The sequence below is a fragment of the Crocuta crocuta genome, unplaced genomic scaffold (assembly GCF_008692635.1).
Source record: "Crocuta crocuta isolate KB4526 unplaced genomic scaffold, BGI_CrCroc_1.0 scaffold37, whole genome shotgun sequence".
Taxonomy (NCBI): Eukaryota; Metazoa; Chordata; class Mammalia; order Carnivora; family Hyaenidae; genus Crocuta; species Crocuta crocuta.
In genome coordinates this window covers 595,671-618,716 of record NW_027532040.1, presented here as the reverse complement: position 1 = coordinate 618,716, position 23,046 = coordinate 595,671, and the positions used below count along the sequence as shown (strand labels likewise).

At 38.1% G+C, this 23,046-nt stretch overlaps 1 protein-coding gene and 1 long non-coding RNA gene across 5 annotated transcripts in view; one reads left to right on the top strand and one right to left on the bottom strand.

The window, feature by feature from the left end:
- The window catches only part of HEPACAM2 (HEPACAM family member 2), a 42,107-nt gene extending 24,689 nt beyond the window's left edge, over positions 1 to 17,418 (bottom strand). For 2 of the 4 annotated variants that reach the window (XM_077776219.1, XM_077776221.1), the window contains exons 1-3: positions 17,288 to 17,418; positions 9,413 to 9,763; positions 5,344 to 5,628 (exon numbers count right to left, since the gene is read on the bottom strand). In XM_077776219.1, coding sequence (XP_077632345.1) covers positions 5,344 to 5,628; positions 9,413 to 9,763; positions 17,288 to 17,366 — 715 coding nt within the window. In that variant the 5' untranslated portion in view covers positions 17,367 to 17,418. Of the gene's footprint in view, positions 1 to 5,343; positions 5,629 to 9,412; positions 9,767 to 17,287 lie in introns of all 4 variants that reach the window. The other 2 variants (XM_077776218.1, XM_077776217.1) reach the window with 2 other exon arrangements.
- On the top strand, positions 12,855 to 21,489 carry LOC144241668 (uncharacterized). Its single transcript, XR_013338152.1, has 4 exons — positions 12,855 to 13,249; positions 13,914 to 14,043; positions 19,246 to 19,472; positions 21,401 to 21,489. It is a non-coding gene; the product is annotated as an uncharacterized LOC144241668 (long non-coding RNA).
- Positions 21,490 to 23,046: the final 1,557 nt, after the last annotated feature.

Here is a 23,046-nt window from a genome sequence, read left to right as displayed (position 1 = left end):
TCACAATTACCTCTTAATAAGAGTAATAATTGTTCTTCAGTCATTTACATAATTCATCTTTATAATGTGTGAGTGGATTATACATGTGTAAATTTTCTAAATGTTCTTTTTTCTACTATCTGCCATTAGGTTTTAATCATGACTGACATTTCTCTGTGAGACTCCCATAGACTGTGTCTAAAAGAATGTAAAGAACAAAGTTCAGGGGCGCCTGGGTGGCTTAGTCGGTTAAGCGTCCGACTTTCGCTTAGGTCATGATCTCGCGGTTCGCGGGTTCGAGCCCCGCGTCGGGCTCTGTGCTGACTGCCAGCTCAGAGCCTGGAGCCTATTTTGGAGTCTGTGTCTCCCTCTCTCTCTGACCCTCCCCTGCTCACGCTGTCTCTCTCTCTCTCTCTCTTAGAAATAAATAAAAATATTAAAAAAAAAGAAGAAAGTTCAGTCTATAATAGAAGACATATTCTATGAAATTTGAATTTATTCAGATGGGAATAGTTTAATTCTTTAAAGTAACACAGGATAAGAAAGAAGATTTAAGAGTTTAAAGCATACTATTTAGTATTTATAGGAAGGATTATGTTTTTTTCCCCTCATTTTTATTCTTTACACATGATGTGTCACCATATTCTATGATAATAATGAGATTGGGGTATGAACTTATGTATGTTAAAAGAAAAATCTTATTCTCACTTTGCCAGATTAAAATAAATGATATAGCCAAACAAAAGTATATTTAAAGATGCAAATGATACTTTCATATATCTGTAATTGTTTATGCAATTCCCCCAGGAATTTTTCATTGAAATCTCTGGCTAGAGTTTAAAGGTAGGCAAATAGATGAAGAGATAGATGGATATAAGAAAGAATTGATGTAAAGAAAATATTTTCATGTAAACAAAATAAAGTATGTTAACCAATGGTAATGTGTGGGAAAGACAAATGTTCTTCTCAAGGTATTCTTTCCATTTTCTCTTTGCAGGCGTCTTCTACATTATCCAAGCTCTCCATAACTTCTTGCTGCCATGTTTCCAATTATGTCAGAATAGTTTCAGCTCAAAGGAAAAAAAAATAAGAAAGAAAAAAAGGGAAGAAAAAAAAAGCTAAGATCATTGAGTTCTTCCTATGGGCCACTCACTGGCTTCTTTATTCATAAAATCTCACCTAATTCTCTCTATCCCTTTTGAGACAGGTATTAGCCTTACACTAAGGACAGTGTAGATTAGGAGATGAGGACACTGATGGATAAAAAGGGGGTCACTTACACATACTGCCAATGGCAGAAGCAAGGCTCTAACTTAGGCAGTCTGAGTTTTCAGCTCAGGCTCATGACTACTGTGCTCTCCACTGCTCTCCCAAATGACATGATATTAACTAGAATTTAATGTGATTGAAACAAAAGACCATCAGGTCTTTGAAATGTTCCAAAGGAACAGGAATAAGGAATGTTCCAGTGTAAGCGCACTTCCTACTGCCTCTCACCACACTGAATAATGGGAAATTCCTTGGGATTAATATTCCGTAGTTGATATCTGGATGGTTTAATATCTGTTTTTGCATTTTGTACCTTCTATGTGAATGTAAACCACTTAGGCCAAGAAATAAACAATGTAAAGATGTATCTACATAGCCCTAGATTTGATATACTTTGCCTGCTCATATTTTTTTCATTGTGTTTAAATAACTTCAATATTTAGGTCTTGTGCTACTTGTAGTTGAATGGAGCTGTTACTTCATGTCAGAATAAACTTCAGTCAAGAATATGACTACACTTAAAAATAGACCACACCAAATCTGAATTTTTTACTCCAATACAATGGTCATCGTGCAGATAGGCACAGTTTATACTTTCTTTGTGAATCTATTTCTCAGCCTATGCTTTAAGGCAGACAGAATATTATCATAATGTTATCTGAATGTAAAATTATATAAAACTGTAAAAATATAGCTAAAAGTTCAACCATAAAAATAATCCCACTGTTAAATACAATATAATTAATGACCATAACAAATCTTTTTTTAAAAATTTTGAATGTTTTATTTATTTCTGAGAGAGAGAGAGAGCATGAGCAGGGGAGGGTTAGAAAGAGAGAGAGAGACACACAGCATCTGAAACAGGCTCCAGGCTCTGAGCTAGCTGTCAGCACAGAGCCCGACACGGGGCTTGAACCCACAAACTGCGAGATCATGACCTGAGCTGAAGTCGGACGCTCAACTGACTGAGCTACCCAGGTGCCCCAATAACAAATCTTAAGTAAGTTGCTTGCAGTATGTGGTGTTTTGGTATTTCTTGGTCAAAACTATAATTTCCCTATTTTTCAGCACTTTTTAATATAATTTGGGGAATGGTTCATCTCTCAGACAATGAATTCTAGATTAGGGTGGACTAGGAATTAAGCCTCTTCAGCTCCCCTACACCAAAAATGAATTATACAATGTATGAAGTTTTTTTTTTTCTGTTTCTATGTGGATAATACTTTTCAGAATATTTCAAATTGCTCTTAGATACGTTTAGTCATTGTATATAGTTCATAATTGATGACTTTTTCTTTCTGTACTATAGGTTAATGTGTCCTACTTCCTTTTCTTTTCTTTCCTATATATGCCATTTCTATAATTGTATGATATTTTTGATCAAATTTGAAAACATGCTCTCTCGACAAACATATTTTGATTTAGCCTAGAATATATATGTCTCAGTATTAGCTTATAAATCATTTTCTGGTCTTTTTATACTTGGACCTTTGTTTAAAAAATATTTTTCCTCATTGTTTACCAAATAATGCCCAGTGTTCAAAGCTCTCCATGATTTAACTCAAACATATCTGTCTGACCATGTAGTCTACCACACCCTTTGCCGTATCCTACAGTCTAAACTGGACCATTTGCCTAAACTTTGACCTCTGCTTTGTGTTTGGGTTCCTGTTGTCCCCATTGCCTGAATGTTTTTTCCAGATGTTGCCAATACTCCAATCATACCCATACCCAAAGGTTCATCTCATATTTTACTTTCTTCAATAAACCCTTCTCTCTAGCCAGAAGTAATGCTTTCCTTCTCTGACTGAAATTCATCCATAGCCTCATAATACTATAGTGATAATAATGGCTAACAGAGTACTTACTATGAGCCAGTTACTGTTCTAAACAACTTACATGCAGTAACAGATTTAATCCTCACAGTAACTCTATGAAGCAGGTACTACCATCATCATCATTATATGGAAGAGGAAACTGAGGAGTAGAGAGGTAAGGTAGTAGATCCAGGATTTGAACCCAGGGCCCTGGCTCCAGAATTCTTGTTCCTAGCTACTATGGTCCTTTGTATATTTGCCTATGATATCTATGACATTCTATTTTATATATTTTATTGTGCACATTTTCTCACTTCTGCTTTAACTGTAGGATAGCTTCCAATGCCGAAATTCAATGATTCTATTTTTATTGGCTTAATTTTGCTGGTTTAAGCAAACATAACCGTACACCCGAGTCACACCACTACACTCCCTGCAGTCACTTTTCCTGCTCCATTGCTGGAGCTCAGTTTTACTGCGGAGCTTTATCTAGTTGCAAAAACATACATTTGGTACATATGCTGGTGGTTTTCTCCAAAAAGTTAGTAAGACACTTCCTCAAGAGGGCTCTATCAATTTTCTATTGAAGAAAACAGAACCGACAACATAAACAGCCTCTGTTTGCCGAATGCTTGCTTTGTGTCAATAATTGGCTATTTTTCAGACAGTACCTTATTGAACCCCAGCGATGTGGTGAGGCAGTTTTAACTATCTCAGAAAGGTCAAGGAAGTTCTTTTAAAAATTTTTTAAAATATTTTATTTATTTCTGAGAGAGAGAGAGAGAGAGAGAGAGAGAGAGGCAGTGTAAGCAGGGGAGGGTCAGAGAGAGAGGGAGACAAAAAATCTGAAGCAGGCTCCAGGATCTGAGCTGTCAGCACAGAGCCTGATGCAGGGCTTGAACCCACAACCGTGAGATCATGACCTGAGCAGAAGTTGGAAGCTTAACTGACTGAGCCACCCAGGCGTCCTGAGAAAGGTCAAGAAATTTCTTAAGGTCATATGGGTAATGACAGAACCAGTTTCCCACTTAGGTCTGTCTAGTTAAACACTGGGCTTTAGGGCCTCTCCTGGTATTATTATACACATATACTTGACAATTAAGTAGATACAGTTACCACACTTAATTCTGCCGTATGGTTCATCTTGGTGAAACCTCCACCCTCATGCCACAGGGGTGAGAAATTTTCCTTTGCCTGCCTCACTCTTTTTGTTATACTATTGTGGCTAATGCTCTAAGCTACATAGTAACTGAAACAAAGACTTCCCAATGTGATAGGTCATTGGTTCTCAACTAGGGGAGATTTTTATGACTCCTGCCCCCACAGGGGACATATAGCGGTGTCCAGAGATATGTTTATTTATCATAATTGCGGGTGTGTGTGCGGGGGAGGCCAGGGATGCTATTAAACGTCCTATAAAACATAGGACAGCCCCCACAACAAAGACTTGTCCAGCCCAAAATGTCACTAGTGTGGATGTTGAGAAACTCTGCGTGGAGCTGAAATTAGTATGCAATATTAAACATATTAGAGGTGGTGCCATACAATAGAGGGGATTGGGAACATAATGCAATAAATAAAGAGGCATCTTGGTTGGGTTGTAATAATAATATGACATAAACTGAAGAGTTTGGTGAACTTAACTCTCTATGTGAGATTAAACAATAACAGCAACAATGACAAAAGAAAAGAACCAAAGAAAATTGAAATCTGAAGTAATTACTGATCTTCTGGGAACCTTAATACCTTACTGCAGAATAATTAAGTTTTCTCTCATTGTGATCCTCCCCACACCCAGCCTCTTAAGAACAGAGCTGAGAAAATGAGCAGAGAGAACAGCCACGACCTGGGATACAATACGCATGCATAATCTGGGAACATTCTTTCTGTGGTCAGCAACAGAACACACCCTCTCCCACTTTATAATCACCAATGCTTTGTCCTTGGGGTGACTAAATTAGTCCTTCTGCATGGTTCTGGGTCTTTGAAATTGAGATTCCTACTTGCCACTGGAAATAAGGTCACACAATGGACCAGGTCAGAAAATGTATCCTAAAATAGGCCCATGGCCTGTATCTCAACTTGAACTTCATGAAACAGGGTTATGCTATGAGCTATATTTCATGACAAGGCAGTGTATAGGAAACGTAATTACAACTAGAAGTGTATTACAGTAGCTTAAAAAGCAAATGGCAGCTGGTGTTGATATTCTCTGTGACAACCCTTGTATAAACTACCCAGAAGAAAACTCATGAATATGTATTTTTAAAAAACTTACAATATATGGTAGGCATAATGATGTCACTTTCCATCTCACTGACAGGATTCTTCACCAGGCAGCTGTAATTCCCGATGTCTTCTTTGGTCACTGGAGCAATATGAAGGGTGTTGTTTTGGAGAGAAAAGGAGCCGGTGGAGCTGATATGGACAGGCCTTTCGTTTTTCAGCCACTGGTAAACCAGCCGGGTGCCTCCTTCCACATGGCACGTCAGGGTTATGTTCCCCACATACTCTACAGCCCCCGAGGAAGGCTGAGTCTGTACCACTGGTTTTGTGACAGGATCTGCAATATGAGAAGAGATGAAAGTGATTTTTACCACCACGGAGTTTTATAATGCAAGTCTGTGCCATCTTTCAAATATCAAATCCCGGGGAAATGATTCTAAAATTTTACATTTTGTAGATATAGACAGTTCAGAAAATAAAAAAAGAACAAAAAAAAATGGAAAAAAATGCGAAACTATAAAATATATAAGTATCATCTATAGCAGAAATAGCCAAATTCTAGAATGTACTTTTCAAGGATTTTCTAATGAAAACGTTTACTTTATAGATAATGCAGTTAGTGTAAAGAACACCAGCTTCCTTATTTCCTGTGCATTGTGCTGTCTCCAACACCATAAAGGTATTGTCTCACAGGCAAAGTTTATAAGGCATTTCCCTCTTGTTGGTTTGCTCTAATGTCCCAAGAGCAGCTGGTTAGGATACATGAACCTAAATCTTTATCCACCATCTGCAAAATATAAAGCTCATATATATTATACTTGTGGAATATTGAGGAAAGTTTTAGAGAATCACATATTCACCAGTTACTTTTCTTTCTGTGTAAATGAACTAATTATATGTTTTAATTGCTGTGTAATTGTAGCATTATGTTAGCCACATTACAAAAGTCAAAGCCTACATTTCAACACTGACTCAGTTTGAAAATAGGATAAAATGTGTTATTGTAATTACGTCCCATTAGAGATATAAAAGACAAATTCAATAGTAATTCCTGCTGGAACTTCAAGTCATAGGAAAATAGTTTCATGTCATGAATCTGGTACATAGTACTAATTGTCAAATGAACACATTTCCAAGAATGAGCAAATATTTCCTCCCTTGGTTTTCACTCTAAAATTGTTGGGTAAAACTTGGACTTATATAAGTATCCACAAATAGTTTCAGTAAGCTTCATTAATCTTTGAGGCTGTTGGTTCTGTTTGATAAAGGACAGTGACTTGCCCAGTTACAGAGGAGTCAGTGACAAAAAAACCTGGTGGTGTTTCTCTCTTGCATTTTGGAGAAATGTACATTTCATAATCTCCTTCTATGCATTATCACAGGACACAGAGAGAGTGAAGTGATATATAAGTGAGAAATTATTGGCTCCAGTATTTAGATTTCAATTTGCTATCAAGCTTTAAATTGGGGTTGATGCATCTCTGCAGGTAGATTTCTCTTGACTCATGCTCACATTTTCCTATATGGAGAAATGTGCAGTAGGGAACAGACAGACCCAATCCTTCAGCCTAGAGAATATAGGAAAATATGAAAAATAGGAAGAAAGGAGGTTGAAACAGTTTGCAGCGGACCTGAGTAGCTCTGAAGCCTCTAGTGTTTCTTAAGATGAGGACAACTGTATTTGTCCATTCAATTTAATCTTGTTGTTATTTTTGTTTTTATCGTAGAGAGCAAGCGAGCAAGGGAGGGGGTAGAGGGAAAGAGAGAGAGAATCCTAAGCAGGCTCCACACCCAGTGCACAGACCAACGTGAGGCTCGATCCCTTGACCCTGGAATCACAACCTGATCTGAAATCAAGAGTCGGATGCTCAACCTAGTAAGTCACCCAGGTACCCCCAATTTAATCTTTTATAGTTCCTGGCAATAACAAAGGATGTCGAATAGCTTTTGTTTACATTATTATGATCTAAAAAGAAAAATAAGTTGTGTATATCTTTTACTTAGGAAAAGCTTATATTTAAAATATTTCTCTGTGTGGAAATGGATGTGGTAATGGCATAAGTCAAATAAGTAATGTCAAAGTTCTTGTATGTGGAGAACCATTAAGAATAGATTGTGTTGCACANGATCCTATACCTGCCCTAAAGAGTGTGACTCAGATGTGGAAGTTTCCAGGAAGGTTTTTTTTACATAGATAGACCCTAGCCCCCTAATATGATTTTTTAGTTGCATTTCCCTAAATAGATCCAATTTACTATGTATTAACAAGTAATGGATGTTCCATTAAGTTTTGGGGAGAGATAGGATACTACTCAGGAGAATTTCATGAACATTTTCTCCCTTTTCTCTTTTCATAGTTTCTCTATAGGCATCTGCTTTCACATCCTGTGCCTTTGCTTCCTTGCAGTCTCTCTGGTCTCCACTCATTTACTCCACACACACTTACTGAGTGCCTACTAATGGCCAGCATCAGTTTTTAGGTAGTGAGGACAAAGCAGTAAATAATACAAGGCCCCTGCTCCGTGGGCCTCATGTTCTAGGGGAAGGAGAGAAATAATAATCAAATAAAATCCAGGTGGAAATAAGTGCTATGAAAAGAATAAAGCAGAACTCAAGATAAATAGTCTCTCTCTCTCTCTCTGTCTCTGTCTCTCTCTCTGTCTCTCTCTTTGAGGGAATGAGGTTATACTTTCTATAGGTGGTCAGGAAAACCTTCACAGATAAAGTGACATTTTGGCTGGGACCTAAAGGAAATAGAGGAGGGAACCATACTATTATTTAAGAGAAAAGCAATCTAGGTAGATTGAATTGCAAGTTCAAAGGCCCTGACATATAAGAGTGTTTGGCCTGTTATAGGAAGAGCTAGGAGGCCAGTGTGGTCAGAACAGAGTGAGTAAGGGGGAAGGGAGGTAGGAAATGGGGTCAGAGATGTTGGATGTGCTGGGGAGAGTCATGTAACAATGGCCCTGTAGGACATTGTTAGTACTTTGGCTCTTATTCTAATTGACACAGAAAGCCATGGGAGGATTTTAGGTGGAATGAGGTGGGAATGGAGGCAAGGAGACCAGGGGGCAGGCTATGAGGGGTAGTCCAGGCCAGAGCTGATGGTGTGGTTGAAAGAGGTGGGACAGGGGGTGGCAAGAAGTAACTAGACTCTACACTTTGAAGGCAAGGCCTACAGTGTTATTAACTTCTTGCCTAGATTTAGGATATGAGAGAAAGAGAAGGTCAATGGTGATGCAAAGTTTCGGCCTGAGCAACTGATGGAATGGAGTTGGGATTTACTAAAATGGAGGACACTAAAAAGTTTTATTTTAATGTTTATTTATTTTTGAGAGAAAGAGAGACAGTACAAGCGGGGGAGGGGCAGAGATAGAGAGACACAGAATCCGAAGCAGGCTCCAGGCTCTGAGCTGTCAGCACAGAGCCTGATGCAGGGCTCAAACTCACAGACCATGAGATCATGATCTAAGCCAAAGTCAGATGCTCAACTGACTGAGCCACCCAGGTGGCCCTAAAATGGAGGACATTTTAAATAATAACCTGTCGAATAATCAGGTTTAAAGGGAGAAATCAGAAGCTGTGATTTGGACACAGTATATTTGAGGTATGCTACTTACATACTTCAATAAGGAAAATAAATGTGGAAATTTAGCAGATTCTACATTCCCTCAGAGGATATTTCCAGCAACTTTTATTGTTCCTTAAGTATGGTCCTTGAGCAAGTCTCATCTTCCCACAAACTGTGTACCAAAATAAAATCTTCATGCGACAAAAAGAGGGCTCTTCCCAGGGTGTGTTCTGATACTGAGAAAATAGAATTTCCTCCATCTTATTATATCAGCGACTTTATCCTTGATAGTTTCCACCCAAAAAAGTAATAAGTTCTACTTATTGTTTGATTACCTTACTTGGGCACTGTGGATATACTTCACATGCATATACTTTACACATGCCTCATGAGATAGATAATGTAATTTGTACCATGAGACACTGAGGCTTTGAGGGTTAATCAATTTGCCCAAAGATACAGAGCCAGGACCTAAAGCCCACATGGTCTAATCTCCTGAGCTGTTACTGTCATGCCCCCCAGCTTCCCATGTCACTTACAGTGGACTCACCATCAACGGTGACTTGTATCTTCTGACTAGCTGAGAGAGTTCCATTTCCCTGAATGTTGACCTTCACGATGTAATTGCCTTCGTCAGTGAATTGCAGTGGGTTAATGAGCAGCGATGCATTGGGTGGCATCATGGTGAACTTGTGTTGGTATTCCAAGTCGGGAACCACAGACTTGTTCACGGAGCCCAGTAAATATTTGGGCATTGTGTGGGGTCTCTCAAACAGCCATATAATCTGGATGTCTGATGCCGGAGTGTGGAATCCATAGTGCACAGGGAGGTAGAGGGCCTGACCCCTGATGCCATGAACGGTGTGTGATGGCACTGCGACTTTCAGCCCTGAGCAAGCGCCTGCTATGAAGGAAAAGAAAGTTATAATGACCCCGAGCCACATTTCACAACCTAAGGGGCAATACAGAGAAAACCTGATCAGGCGATAATGCTTACAAAGGAGGGAGGCTTCTAGGTACTGACCATTCTAGTACCTGTTACCTGGAGAGGTAAATATTTGTCTCTGAAACCTCCTGCGTTAAAAAAACACCACCCAGGGACTATGTTGATTGAGTGGCTTCTTTAAAGTAAGATGAAAAGGAAAAGCAGAAGTTATTATCTTTGACTGTTAAAGAATAATTGGAAAAAGAGAACTGGGAAAGATTATCAGTTCTAAAGTCGAATGACACCTCTAAAATTATGAAATTATGTTTGAGTCATATTATATCATAATCAAACTATGAGATTCAAGAAGTAATGAGGGGCTACTTCCTCCTCAGAATCTCCCTCCAAAGTCTCCTCAAATGGTTTAGAGTCCATTATTGGAAGTTTTAGCCTTTAACCAAAGCCTTGTCATATGGGAATATCCCAAGAAGAGTGACATTAAACCATTATCGGTTACGATCAGTAATTCTTGCCCAGAAACAGGAACTTGGTGTGTGTTTGAGGAACAGCAAGAGACAGGAGCAGAGGGAACAGGATGGAGGACGAGGGGGAGTGTGGTAAGACACGAGGTCAGCAGAGTGGCTGGGGCCAGATCAGGGGGTGTCTCATGGTCATGGCAAATACTTTGGCACTTCTACTCTGCGTGAGATGGGGATTAAACTGGAGTTTTGTGAGCAGACAGGATGATCTTTCTTCTTCTCCTCCTCTCCCTCTTCCTCCTCCCCCTCCCCTTCTTCTCCTCCTTCCCCTTCTAGGTATACTCTAGCAGCTGTGAGAATAGACAGAGATGGGGGCAAGAGCCGGAGTAGGGAGAACACTTAGGAGGTGACTGCAATAAAGTAAGCAAGAGATGTTTGTACTGTAGACCAGTACAGTAGTAAAAGGTTGTGAGAAAGGCTGGTGGTGCTAACAGGATTTGATGACATACTGGGGTGAAATACAAGAAGCAAAGAAGAGTCCAGAATGATTTCAAGGTTGTTGATCTGATCAACTGGAATAATGGATGTCATTTACTAATGGGCAACTAATAAGTTAACCATGTGGAAGACTGAGGAGAACAGACTTTTGCGGGGGGGGGGGCAAATATGTTCATTTTAGATGCCCGTTTGACATCCAAGAGGCAGTACTGAAAGGATGTACTGGGCATGAAAGCCTGATTAAAGTGGGTTTAAGAGAGAATGAGGGCCTGGAGGACTTTGGCGGATGGAACTCTGCTAACGCAAGGCCCTGGCTCCGGCAGGCTCCCTGCTTGCCTGTGGTGTTTGGGCCCATGCACTCACTGCTACATCTGCAGGTTTCTTCCGATATTCTGGCACCTGGAAATTTCCACACCTTTACCTTGAGGCATGATATATATTTTTAAATTGGATCTAGCACTTCTATGTGTNTATATATATATATATTATATATATATATAATTTTAGAGAGAGTGTGTGTGTGAGCAGGGGAGAGGGGCAAAGGGAGAGAGAGAGAAGGAGGCTCCATATGTAGCACAGAGCCCAAAGAAGGGTTTGATCCCACTACCCTGGGATTAAGACCTGAACCAAAATCAAAAGTCAGATGCTTAACTGACTGAGCTACTCAGATGCCCCACAACATCCTCATTTTTTCTTAAATGTTTATTTTTGAAGGAGAGAGAGAGAGAGAGCAGGGAAGGGGCAGAGAAAGAGGGAGATACAGAATATGAAGCAGGCTCCAGGCTCTTAGCTTCAGCACAGAGCCCAACCCAAGGCCTGAACTCATGAACCACAAGATCATGGCCTGAGCTGAAGTCCGATGCTTGACTGACAGAGCCACCCGGACATGACCCCTCTTTTTCTTCAACATCTTCATGTTATTATTATTTTTAAAATGTTTTATTTATTTCTGAGAGAGAGAGAGAGAGAGACAGTGTGAGCAGGGGAGGGTCAGAGAGAGAGGGAGACACAGAATAAGAAGCTGGCTCCAGGATCTGAGCTGTCAGCACAGAGCCCAGTGGTTCTCGAACCCATGAACCATGAGATCATGACCTGAGCCAAAGTCGGATGCTTAACCAACTGAGCTACCCAGGCGCCCCACAACATCCTCATTTTAAAAGGGAGCAATATACTACCAACATCATATGAACATTTGAAATAGTGGGGGAGAGAACGGGGGAAATGTGAGGTATTTTGAACAGTGAGGGAGAAAAAAGAATGGAAACTGCAAACAGTGAGTATAGACAATATTTCTGGGGAGTTTTGCTGTGAGGGGGAGCAGAAAAATGTTCTGATCTTTCTTCTGTTTCTTTGGATGGGTACTGAACACTATGTATGTAGCTACTGGAATGATACAGTATGAAGAGCAAACTCGATGAAGCCAAATATAGATGAGTAAAGGTGGAATAAAATCCTTGGTGAGAAAAGATAAAAATTTGGGCACAAATAGATCTTAAAATTTTAATTTTCTCATATAAAAATAATTGTTTTCTTTTCTTGCTTTCCTTTTTCACCCCTGAGAGATGGTCTTTAGGCTTTCTCTAAGTCATATTATAAAAGGCCATCAATATTAGGAAGGGAAAGGTATAAAGGTCTGTTTGTTTGATGATTTCTTTGGAGAAATGGAAAGATGGAGTCCTGCTACTATAAGGAATCGAATTTTGTCAACAGTAAATCTCTCCCTTTACTTCCCAGGGTAGAGGTGAGAGCTAAGATTCCCGTCATTTTGGTCTTTGGTTAGCTGTTGGTAGAGAGTGAGACCTGGGTCCAGCAGGGAAGAGAGAACTCAGGAGAAAGCACAAAGAGGAACATTACAGAAGGTTAGAGGGAGAAGGAATTCCTAGATGCCCACCAGAAACTGACTGCATGGACTGAGACTTAGGTGTCTGGGCAAAAGAATTATGTGTTTTATAGTCTCCTTGGTTTCTGTATTTGTGATAGACTTTGTAATTTTTTTTTTCTTTTTCTGTGGTAACGGGCTGTACCTGCACATTCATTTTAGTGATTTGGTCCATAACAAAGGAATTAGAAAGCTATAGGCTTTGCTTCTGTTTTCTTTTCGGGCAAGTGCAAGAATGTTAAATTTGTAGTTGTTTCTCATTTGAATCATTAGAAAAAGAAGGAACTGGTGCCGGGAGTTCTAAAGAGGAAATAAAGTGGATTGCAGAAAAGGAGTAGTGGTTTCTGCAAGGAAAGCCTAAGAGAGAAAAAAAGAAGAGAAAGTGAACCTAGGACTTAAACCTCGTAATGATTGTGGCATGTGAAGCAGGGGTCAGCAGAAGAGAGTGACGTTCTTCAGGTCACAGATTGGGAAAGACTTTGGAATTTGGATGAGGGGCCAGTAAAGGAAAAGATTTCTCTTGGCATTTGTGTTATCGGCACAAAACAACATGCATCTACACGCTCTTCATTGAAATTGAGGATAAGAAGCTCGGACAAATTCCTGGTAAGCAAGAAATAAAAACTTTCTGTATTCGACACTTTGATAAAGTTAAAAATCAACTGAAATACGGGATCTTAGTTAAGGACACACACTTGGGATAAAATGATTGGTCAGGTAAGTGACCTGAAATAAGTCCTCTTAATTCTCTGGACCTCAGGTTTCTTCCATGTGAAGGAGGGTAATTTTAGATGAGGTTCTAAGTCTCTCTTTATGTTTGTGACATGCTTAGGTGCTTTTCTCAGGGTGGGAGCTAACTTACACTTGAAGGTGAAGGGCCCATATTTAATTGAAAGGGCCCAAAGAATTTTGAAATATTGAGTCTCGGGTTTTAGTCTGCTTATTTAAGTCACAATCCCTGGATATCCTTCAATAAGGCAGCAACTCTTCTGTTTTTTTGCCAAGGAACCATGGGGGATGGTGGGAATCCACATCACTGTGTTGACAGTGCACTGGAAAAGCTGTGTGGCTGCTGACTTACAACTCTCGGGTGGCCTTTGAGAGTGACCTGGAACTTTAGACAGCATTCTTGTTTGGGGAAGTCAGTAATCCTTGTGTAGGTTGTGTGTTTGTTTGTTTTGTTTTCCTTTTGTTTTGTTATTTGGAAAAGAGAAAGCTTTCTTTCATCTACTTTTTTTTTTGTTTTTGTTGTTGTTGTTTGTTTTCGTAGTTGTAGTTTAAAGAGTAACTGAGATTGTAATCGTCTGAAATGCTTGGGAGGCAATTTACTACTATGCAGTGCTAGCGTGACTGGAATAGAAATGTTGTGACTTTTGGATCTTGGATCAGAATGTTGAATAGTAAGTACAAAAATGACTGATTGGAGAAACTATGACTGGAGTTGCAGAAAGCAAACATTATTTAATAAAGGATTAAATACAATACAAACATTGCAGCCCAGGAATAATGAAATTACTTTAGAAGAAAATAACACTTTTATGGCATTTATAATAATTGTTTAAGAAGGGTTATCTAGTTCTTTGAACTATTTTAGAAACTGTGTCATGTAATAAAGGCTTAAATAATATATTGCTATCAATACCTCTGAATGCGTTCAATGTTTATAATATCAAATCTTATTGTCATATCATTTTTTTCAAATATGTGTGATTTTTCAAATATACATATGACAGTGAGATAGCACAGCTATTATAATAGCTTTTTCCTTAGACTGCCTGCACCATTTTTATCAGATAAATTATAGGTAGCACATTATAAGAATATCAGCAAAGAATGTAATTTTCTTCATACAATACCTTATCTCAACTACCAAAATCTTTTTATTTTGCAGGAAGGAACCAATTGATACGATGTAATCCTTGCTTGTAGTGAACTCTAGCGAATAAACAGATAATTGGATAATTCCTCTACATTTTAAGAACACACACTCTTTTGCCATTGCTGTATGTCACACTACAGATGTGAGGAATCTGTGCTGTCAAAACAGTAGTTTATGAACTTAAAAAAAGTTAGCTTCATTTTGAGAATTTTTCAAACTCTCTTTTCTAGTTGTATGAGAAAACCTAAACAATTAAAACTACTGATTTTAGAAAGTTAATCCCTCTGTATGAACAAATAAACTTTAAGAAAATAAATGGAAAAAATTGATGAAATTTTAATTTCCTTTGATATTCCAAATAACTGTACTTAAATAAAAATTAAATTTATTATTAGATTTACTAATACCTACTTCCTAAATATAAAAAAGGAAAACTCTCCGGCTTTTTGCATATGAGGCCTTATATTAACTTTGAGAAACATTAATAATCTGAGGTACAATATTATAGCAATAATATCACTTTTTAGAGACTCCTTTAAGCTGTATAACAATAGCACTGTAAAAGAATGATCCAGTGTTAAGGAACACTTGAACTCATATGAAATTTATCTATATTACAGCAACAAAAGATTCCCTAGACTAGTTTCACTGTATTGAATATAAACATCAGACTTCACAAAGTGACCTCTAGCTGTACCTCAAAATAGTTGGCATTTACTTCCCCTTTATCATGTATAATATTAGTAAGCATAACACAACTATTGTTGACTGAAAATAAACTCCTGCATCTTTAGAGAAAATAGAAATTAAGAAGTTGTACTTTGAATAGACTTTACAAACTACATTTCAGGCTTCAAATTAAAAAAAAATTTTAACATTTATTTATTTTTTAGAGACACAGGGAGATAGAGCGTGAGCAGGGCACAGGTAGAGAGAAAGGGAGATAAGTCTGAAGCAGCTCCAGGCTCTGAGCTGTCAGCATAGAGCTTGACGCGGGTCTCGAACCCATGAACTGCAAGATCATGACCTGAACCGAAGTTGGACGCTTAACCAACTGAGCCACCCAGGCACCCCTTGGGCTTCACATTTTTAAGATTTTTTTTTTTTTTTTTCAAGAAGAAGAAAACAATCACGGGGAGGCACCTGGATGGCTTAGCCAGTTAAGCGTTTGACTCTTGATTTCAGCTCAGGTCATCAACTCACTCTTGTGAGACCTGTGAGTCCTGACAACGCGGAGCCTGCTTAGGATTCTCTCTCTCTCCCCTTCTACTCCCCACGTGCTCTCTCTCTCTCTCTCTCAAAATCAATAAGCAAACTTTAAAAACGAAGAAAAAAAAAACAATCGGATACCCAATATTTTCAAAGTCAAATGATTTCCACATTACATATGGTCTTTACAACACACTATCAGTGGAGAAAAGTGAATTTGCATAAGAAGAACTTAAGCGATAACCGCTTTAACTACTTATGAACATGCCGTTTGTCTAAAGTACATTTTAATTTTATTTTAGTCAAAATCCTCAAATAAATTGTCTCTAAGTTCTTCTTAAAGCCAATTACAAAAATAGCACTTATGACAGCATTCCTATTGTTATAAAGTTAAAAATAAGTGGGGGCACTGACACATAGGATACTTTCAGAGCCCAGAAAAATGCAAAAAGATATCTGTTATGGTAATTGTTTTTTCTAAAAATTTCAATAACTAAAAATCTATATAGGCTTGAATTTGACAAGATAAACACTGGAACAGTCACAACTATGGGAAACTCAAACACTTCTTAGAAAAATTTACAAACTGAACATTTCAAATTCGTGGGATATATACAACATTAGGTATAAATTTGGATAATAGTCACATATGCAATGAAAAGTACAACAAAAGATAGCCGTGAAAGCAAGGCTCTAAACTACTGAAAAAGTCTAAAACTTAAATTGCTTATTAACCTAATCTATTTTTATAATTTAAAGAATAAAGTCTTTTTTGAGTCTCTATCGACTATAGATAAAACAAGAAACAAACTTGACTTTTAAAACTGATAAATGGGAAGAATGAAAAAAAGAACATCTAGTGAAAAAAAAAAGTTGACATAAAAATAGTAGGAATGTTGGAGAAAGACTCTTAAACTCTAAGACTAAAGAGGAGAATGAGAGGAAAACAGTAAAATCAAGAAAAAAAAATTAATAGGACCAGCCACTGGGCAAAGAGGAGGGCTAAAGTTATTTGGAGAAATAATACTTAACACATTTTTCTCTATTGTGTATAAAATATTTTTTGTAACTTTGAAAACTCACCTTTATCCACATATCATGATTGGTAACTTAAAATGAAGTAGAGCTGACAGTTTACCACAGTACCTTTAATCAAAACCATTTTCATAAATTGTTTCGAGTTTCACTAAAAATGGCCACAAAGTCATGGCCTATGTGAATACTTGCCAAAATAAAATACATTAAAGACTATGAAATTTACATGTAAAAACTGTAAAAGAAGAAATTCATTAGGTTTTCAGAAGGTCTTGACTTTAATGAGTGCTGTTGACAATAAATGTTGTTTTAAGGAAACCACAGTCATCTATTTATTGAAACCTCATTTCTCCTAAATGTTCCTGCTTCTTTGCCGGAACAAAATGTATTATTGTTAAAAGGTTCTGAACTGTTTTTCAATTATCTGAGTGAATCTACAGCTTGAAGCAAATATTTACCTTATGCCCACAATTAAAGAAAACCCAAACAACAGCTGAAACACAATTCATGCAGTGCCTTACCTAAGAGAAGGAGGAATATTTTGCACTGAAAGATCCCAACCGTGCTGCTGAAGGACTCCATGAAAGCATCCTGTCCCATGCATACAGTGCCCTGTTCCCGGGAGCAACTTGGTTCATGGACCAGCAGCTGGTGGTTTATTTGCTAGGGAAATTAGCAGTGAGGTAACAGACCCTATCCTGTCTCTTGCTTCTGTGATTTGAATACAGAATGAATGTGTATACAAAGGGCACAGGGAGGCACACCTGTTATATGCTCTGCAGGAATACAGGCTTATGACTTTAGAACAGCTTTTTAGCGATTATCAGACTATCAGGAATTGTCAGTGTATTTCATGGATCATTCTTAGTTATTAATAATCACATGAAGGAAAACATCCTTTTGGGTGACTTTACTGAAAAATGGCATGCTTTCATAATGAGAGCATAGCGTGAAATTTCCTGAAAAATGTAAGTTGGTTTCCTATCATGCAAAACTATGCCATTATTTTGAAATTAGAATTTTTTCCATGAAAATTGAAGTATTTCATATATCTGCTAAACAGTTATAAATCACCACGAAGTCACTGAGTACCATGTAAAAGTTATACCAAAGAATCAAAACAGATCACCTGAATATCTTTAAAACTGATTTTTTTCTATGTATTATTTCCTAATACAAATGTCTGGCATGGTTTTATTCAATCTATGGATTCATGTTATTTTTAAAAGCAAACTGCAGGTGTGTTTCCAAGTGACAGTGAATCATGGACCATGCATAATTATAATGAAAACAGATAATATCTGAAGCCACATTTTCACAGCTGAAGCATAGAGGAAGTAAACCAATGGCCCAGAGAAGCTCTTAGTCTCTACCATGGTGTCAGGGCTACAGCTTTCAGCCTGTCCTCTTCATTGCCATAGAAGCGAGCAGTCTTCGCACTTCCACTTAATTTACTGAGTTATAAGTTAACTCCCAGTTAATTTCATTTATTGCAAGAAGGCTCTAGTCCAAGGCTTCCACTACATAATGTAACAAAAGCATATAACGGGAAGCATATAACAAAGTATATGACAAAAAAGGCATCAAATCCAGAAAAATTTCCTTGCCTAAATCATTTTTAACAGTAAAGGCTCACTGAAGGAGTTCAATAGGAAATAGGATAATAGGAAAGAGATTCCTCAAGTGTAATTAAAGGTAAACAAAATATAAAGGATGATAGTTATTTTGGAATCCAAGTTTTGAAATGCTTTTTGAAATTAAGGCTCCCAATACTTCCAGAAGTGCTTCTACAGGCAAAGTAAGTGACTTTTGGAAAACCTGAGGCCTCTCCAGAGGTCATTTTATGATCTCTCCATGATTCAGAAAAACAGCTAGAGCTTCCCCCCAGGTAATTCCTGTAGCAGCTTTCTCCGTGCTGCCTCTAAACCTTGGACATGCACCTACTGCAGCATTTATCTCACTAATCTCAATGAATTTTATTGCATGTTTATTTTTGCTCTGGGCAACTGGAATACAGAAGCCAGTCAAATTCATTATGGATCCTTCGCACCTAGCTGGTGCCTAACTAATATTTTTGTTAAGTTGTTCCCTGAGAAGCAAACACCAAATGCTCCTTGGCCCGTGTCTTTTGATTCTCAGCTGATGTTAAGAAATGCATATAAATTTTAATATTGGTTTGTACAAAATATAATTCGGAAATATAGGTACCACATAGATTCCCCTCATATCTCTTAAATCCATATTAATCTCTAATTGTTTTCTTAAAATAAGCTCTTTCCAGTGTTTTTCAAACCCAGTGCTGGCACATGAGGAAGCGTTTTGGGACCTAGGCAAAATGGGAGAAATGAAGACACAGTCGTGTTTTTTTTTTTTTATTTTCCTTAAATGTTAGGTTCACTCAATATAAAAGGGTGGTTTTTATTGTGAGATTTGTTTCTTTTGTATTGTATTTTAAAATGTCCTTTATTTTATGACATAGGTGATAACAGAAACTATGTAAATAAATGCGAAAACGAATCATTGTTGTGATCTTTTCATGTCATGACACACACGAAAAAACTGCAATGTCTGTGCAGAACGCCTCGGGGAAAGTGCTACGTGGCGTACGCATGGCAAGGCGCCCTCTCGTGGCGGGTGGTGGGCATAAACTCCTACGTGCTCGAGTAATTTCTGAATACAGGATGTTTGCACAGGAAGCCATACAAGGTAATGCTAAAACGGAACTTAAACTGTTGTCAATTTTTACATGGTTGCTAAACATGGTTTAAAGCGCTTTATTATTATATAAGAAATTTCCCACCGTCAATATCTCACCTCGAACTTGTAACCCACAGACGGGTTCTGCTTTACTACACTGTTCAGGAGCCTGTTTATTAATCTTAGTTATATTTACATTTAAAGTGAAAAGGCTGATTAACTTAAGCAATCTATATCCATGGTGATTAAACTTCAAGCAATGAGGAGCACCTGGGTGGCTCAGTCGGTTGAGTGTCCAAATCTTAATTTCAGCTCAGGTTATGATCCCAGGGACATGGGATTGAGAACCATGTTAGGCTTCACGCTGACCATGGAGACTGCTTAAAATTCTCTATCTCTGCCTTCTGCCTGTCTCTAAAGTAAAAATAAATAAATAAATAAATAAATAAATAAATAAATAAAATTTCAAGCAATGAAAGGAGCCACTGTGTTGGAGGGAGATTTTAGGGAAGGTACGGGCTTTTTGTAGCCATTTATCATCTAGTTTAAATTTTAATTTTTAATGTTTATTTATTTTTGAGAGACAGAGGGAGACAGGGCACGAGTGAGGGAGGGGCAGAGAGAGAGGGAGATACAGAATCTGAAGCAGACTCCAAGCTCTGAGCTAGCTGTCAGCACAGAGCCGATGTGGGGCTTGAACCCATGAACCGTGAGATCATGTCCTGAGCTGAAGTCAGACGCTTATCCGACTGAGCCACCCAGGCGCTCCTCATTGAGTTTAAATTGTAAGTAAGATTGGTCTTATTTCATAAGGCAAGCAGTCTGCTACATGCATTGCAAACACCTGCATTCATTATTTATTAGTAGCATATGAATATTTTGGAATGGTAAGAAGAATTGGAAAGTGCCCATGCCAAGGTCCATGTGGAATAGTGGGGACTAAGAACCAGTGAAAGAAAGCACTGCCTTATGTTGTAATTAGATAGATCCTAGGAAAGGTTACAGTTTACAGGTTATCAGAGAGGGCTGGTCTGTAGAGGAGGCCACCGCCATCGCCTCTGCCTGTGCTGGTGTTCACTTCTATACAGTTCAGCCCAAGGGCTGTCTCTCAGAAGCCTCCGGCTCCTCATGCGGCTGCTAACTGACTATGTAGCAGTCTTCCTTCCTGGGCTCCTCGCCAGGTCACTGCTTTACCTTCAGCAAGTGTTTTTGCTTTTTTACTACTGCTTGCTCAGAAAGTGTAGTTACTTCATCCTGGAGAGGCCACAACTTTGTGCTGCTTTTGTGTTTATAGGATGACTTGAAATGTATCTTCCTAATCAAAGAAAGTTTTGTTTAAGTTTCCAGAGGCTCCTTCTGTTTGGGGCACTAGAAATAGGTCTTCATCCTACTGTCCTCCTAATGCTGCTGCCTTGAACCAGATCAACTTAAACTCTTTACCCTGATGTTCCAATGTACAAAAATGGGGCTGGCTCTCCCTTTACCAAGGGACTACCATCCAGGAAGCTTTTCTTAAGACTTATTGGCAGGCCGTCCAAACTTTCCACTACTTTGCTCCTGCCTATCACTAACGTCCTTCAGGCAAACGTGAAAGTCCTAAATAAGCCTTACATTCATTTGTGAAAAATGGAAATGAGAGAACATGCTTCACCTTTTAGAAAGTGTTCTTTAGGGCTCTAGGTTTGTTTGTTTAGTTTAGGGAGCTTAAAATGCATCATGTATGGCTCAGTTATTTTCTATCATGGTAGGGTATGGTGAATTAGAAAATATAGTTTATTTAGAAACTAGCACCGATTTAATTTACATGTTTTCAACATTATAGTTATAGCCTTTAAACTTTTAGAAGACGGGATTGTTCTTTTTAGTTTATAAGAAATAAACTGAAACTTAAGAGTATTAGAGTAAAACCAAGTTTTAATGCTTTCTTGACTTTTCAGGGTCATGGAGATACAGAAAACACTCATTTCCCCAATTTGGCTGATAGAAAAAGACAAATACATGGAATAAAAAGCTTTTTGTTTTGTCACTTGTAACTTTGTTTATTGACTATATTGAGGGGGAGATCCTGGGATTGGAAACGGGTTCTAGTTCTGACTCAAGCTCTAATTTTAAAATGTGTGACCTTGAAACCCGAGACGGATAAATTTTCTCATTCCTAAAGCATGGATTTGAAATTCTAGAGCTGGCTGCCGATAATAATCACTGAGGATCTTAAACAAAGAACCTAAATGAAAACATTAACAATAGCTACTCTGCCGGTGAATTTGAATGGTCTTGGATCAGCTCTACGCTTTTCAACTAAATTGTAAACTCCCTGAGGACCAAGACTATATGTTAGTAATCTAAAATGCTTAGTGTAGTATTGTCCAGTCCCTAACAATAAAAAACTGAATTGGGTTTCATTTTACATGCTAATATAGTCAGCATTTTCTGTTTCTTTTGATGCTTTCAGAGACTTTTAAATATTGAAGAGTTTCATGCAATAAGAGCTGCCTGGCAATAAAGACCAGAGCAGGTAAAGAATGAACTAAACCAGGATTTCCCAAAAGTGCCTGGAATTTTTTTGTGGGGTTAGAAATAACAGAAAAGCATATAGGTAAATATAATTTCAAAAGGAAGTTTTAAGCACAATGACAGAAGTATGCACAGGGTGATTCTTTCGGAGCAGAGAACCAGGCAGAATTGTGATTAGAATATTTCATAATTGTAAGGCGTTTTACAATTTATAAATTGCATTCACCTTCATCATCTCATTTATGCTTACAAGAACCCGAGGTCAAATATTACAACCTCATTTGTAAAAATGAGACAAAGACAAAGACAAGACTGTGAGGTCAGATAACAATTTCAAACTGAAAATAACCTCTAAAAGGCCCTCTAAACCTCATTCATTTGCAAACTACTTTTATTATGTTTGCCATCTTACTACCACCTATGCTTTTTTTTTACCAAATATTTTTTATTAGTTTGGCACACTTTGACACTTTTTCAGTTGTCCTAGGGAATATTTTTGAAATCATAGGTTTCTAATAAACATTAACTAAAAGTAAATCTTAAAAGAATTATTGGTACCACCCTTCAAAACTCACTCTTGAACACCATACATGAAACTCTTACTCAAAGCAACATCTCGGGGACGCCTGGGTGGCTCAGTGTGTTAAGTGGTCCACTTTGGTTCCTGTCATGATCTTCTGGTTTGTGGGTTAGAGCCCCATGTCAGGCCCTGAGCTAAGAGTGTGGAGTGTGCTTGGGAATCTCCCTCCCTCTCTCTCTGCTCCTCCCTGCCTCATGCTTTCTGTCTGTCTCAAAATAAATAAATGAACTTAAAAACCCAACAGATGCATAATCAGTCCTTCAGTTTCTGTTTGCATGTCTGCAGTAATCTCAGACAAGTTAGTTTCCCCATACCTTAGTTTCTTCATCTTTAAAATGGGGATAATTGTACCAATCCCATAGGATGCTTATGTGGATAAATGTAAACCTATTAGCGGAGTTCTTGACATGTAGTAAGCTCTCAATAAGTGTTACCTGCTGTTAGCTCTGGGTCACTTCTTTTTCCTGGTAGTCCCATAACTAGAAAGGT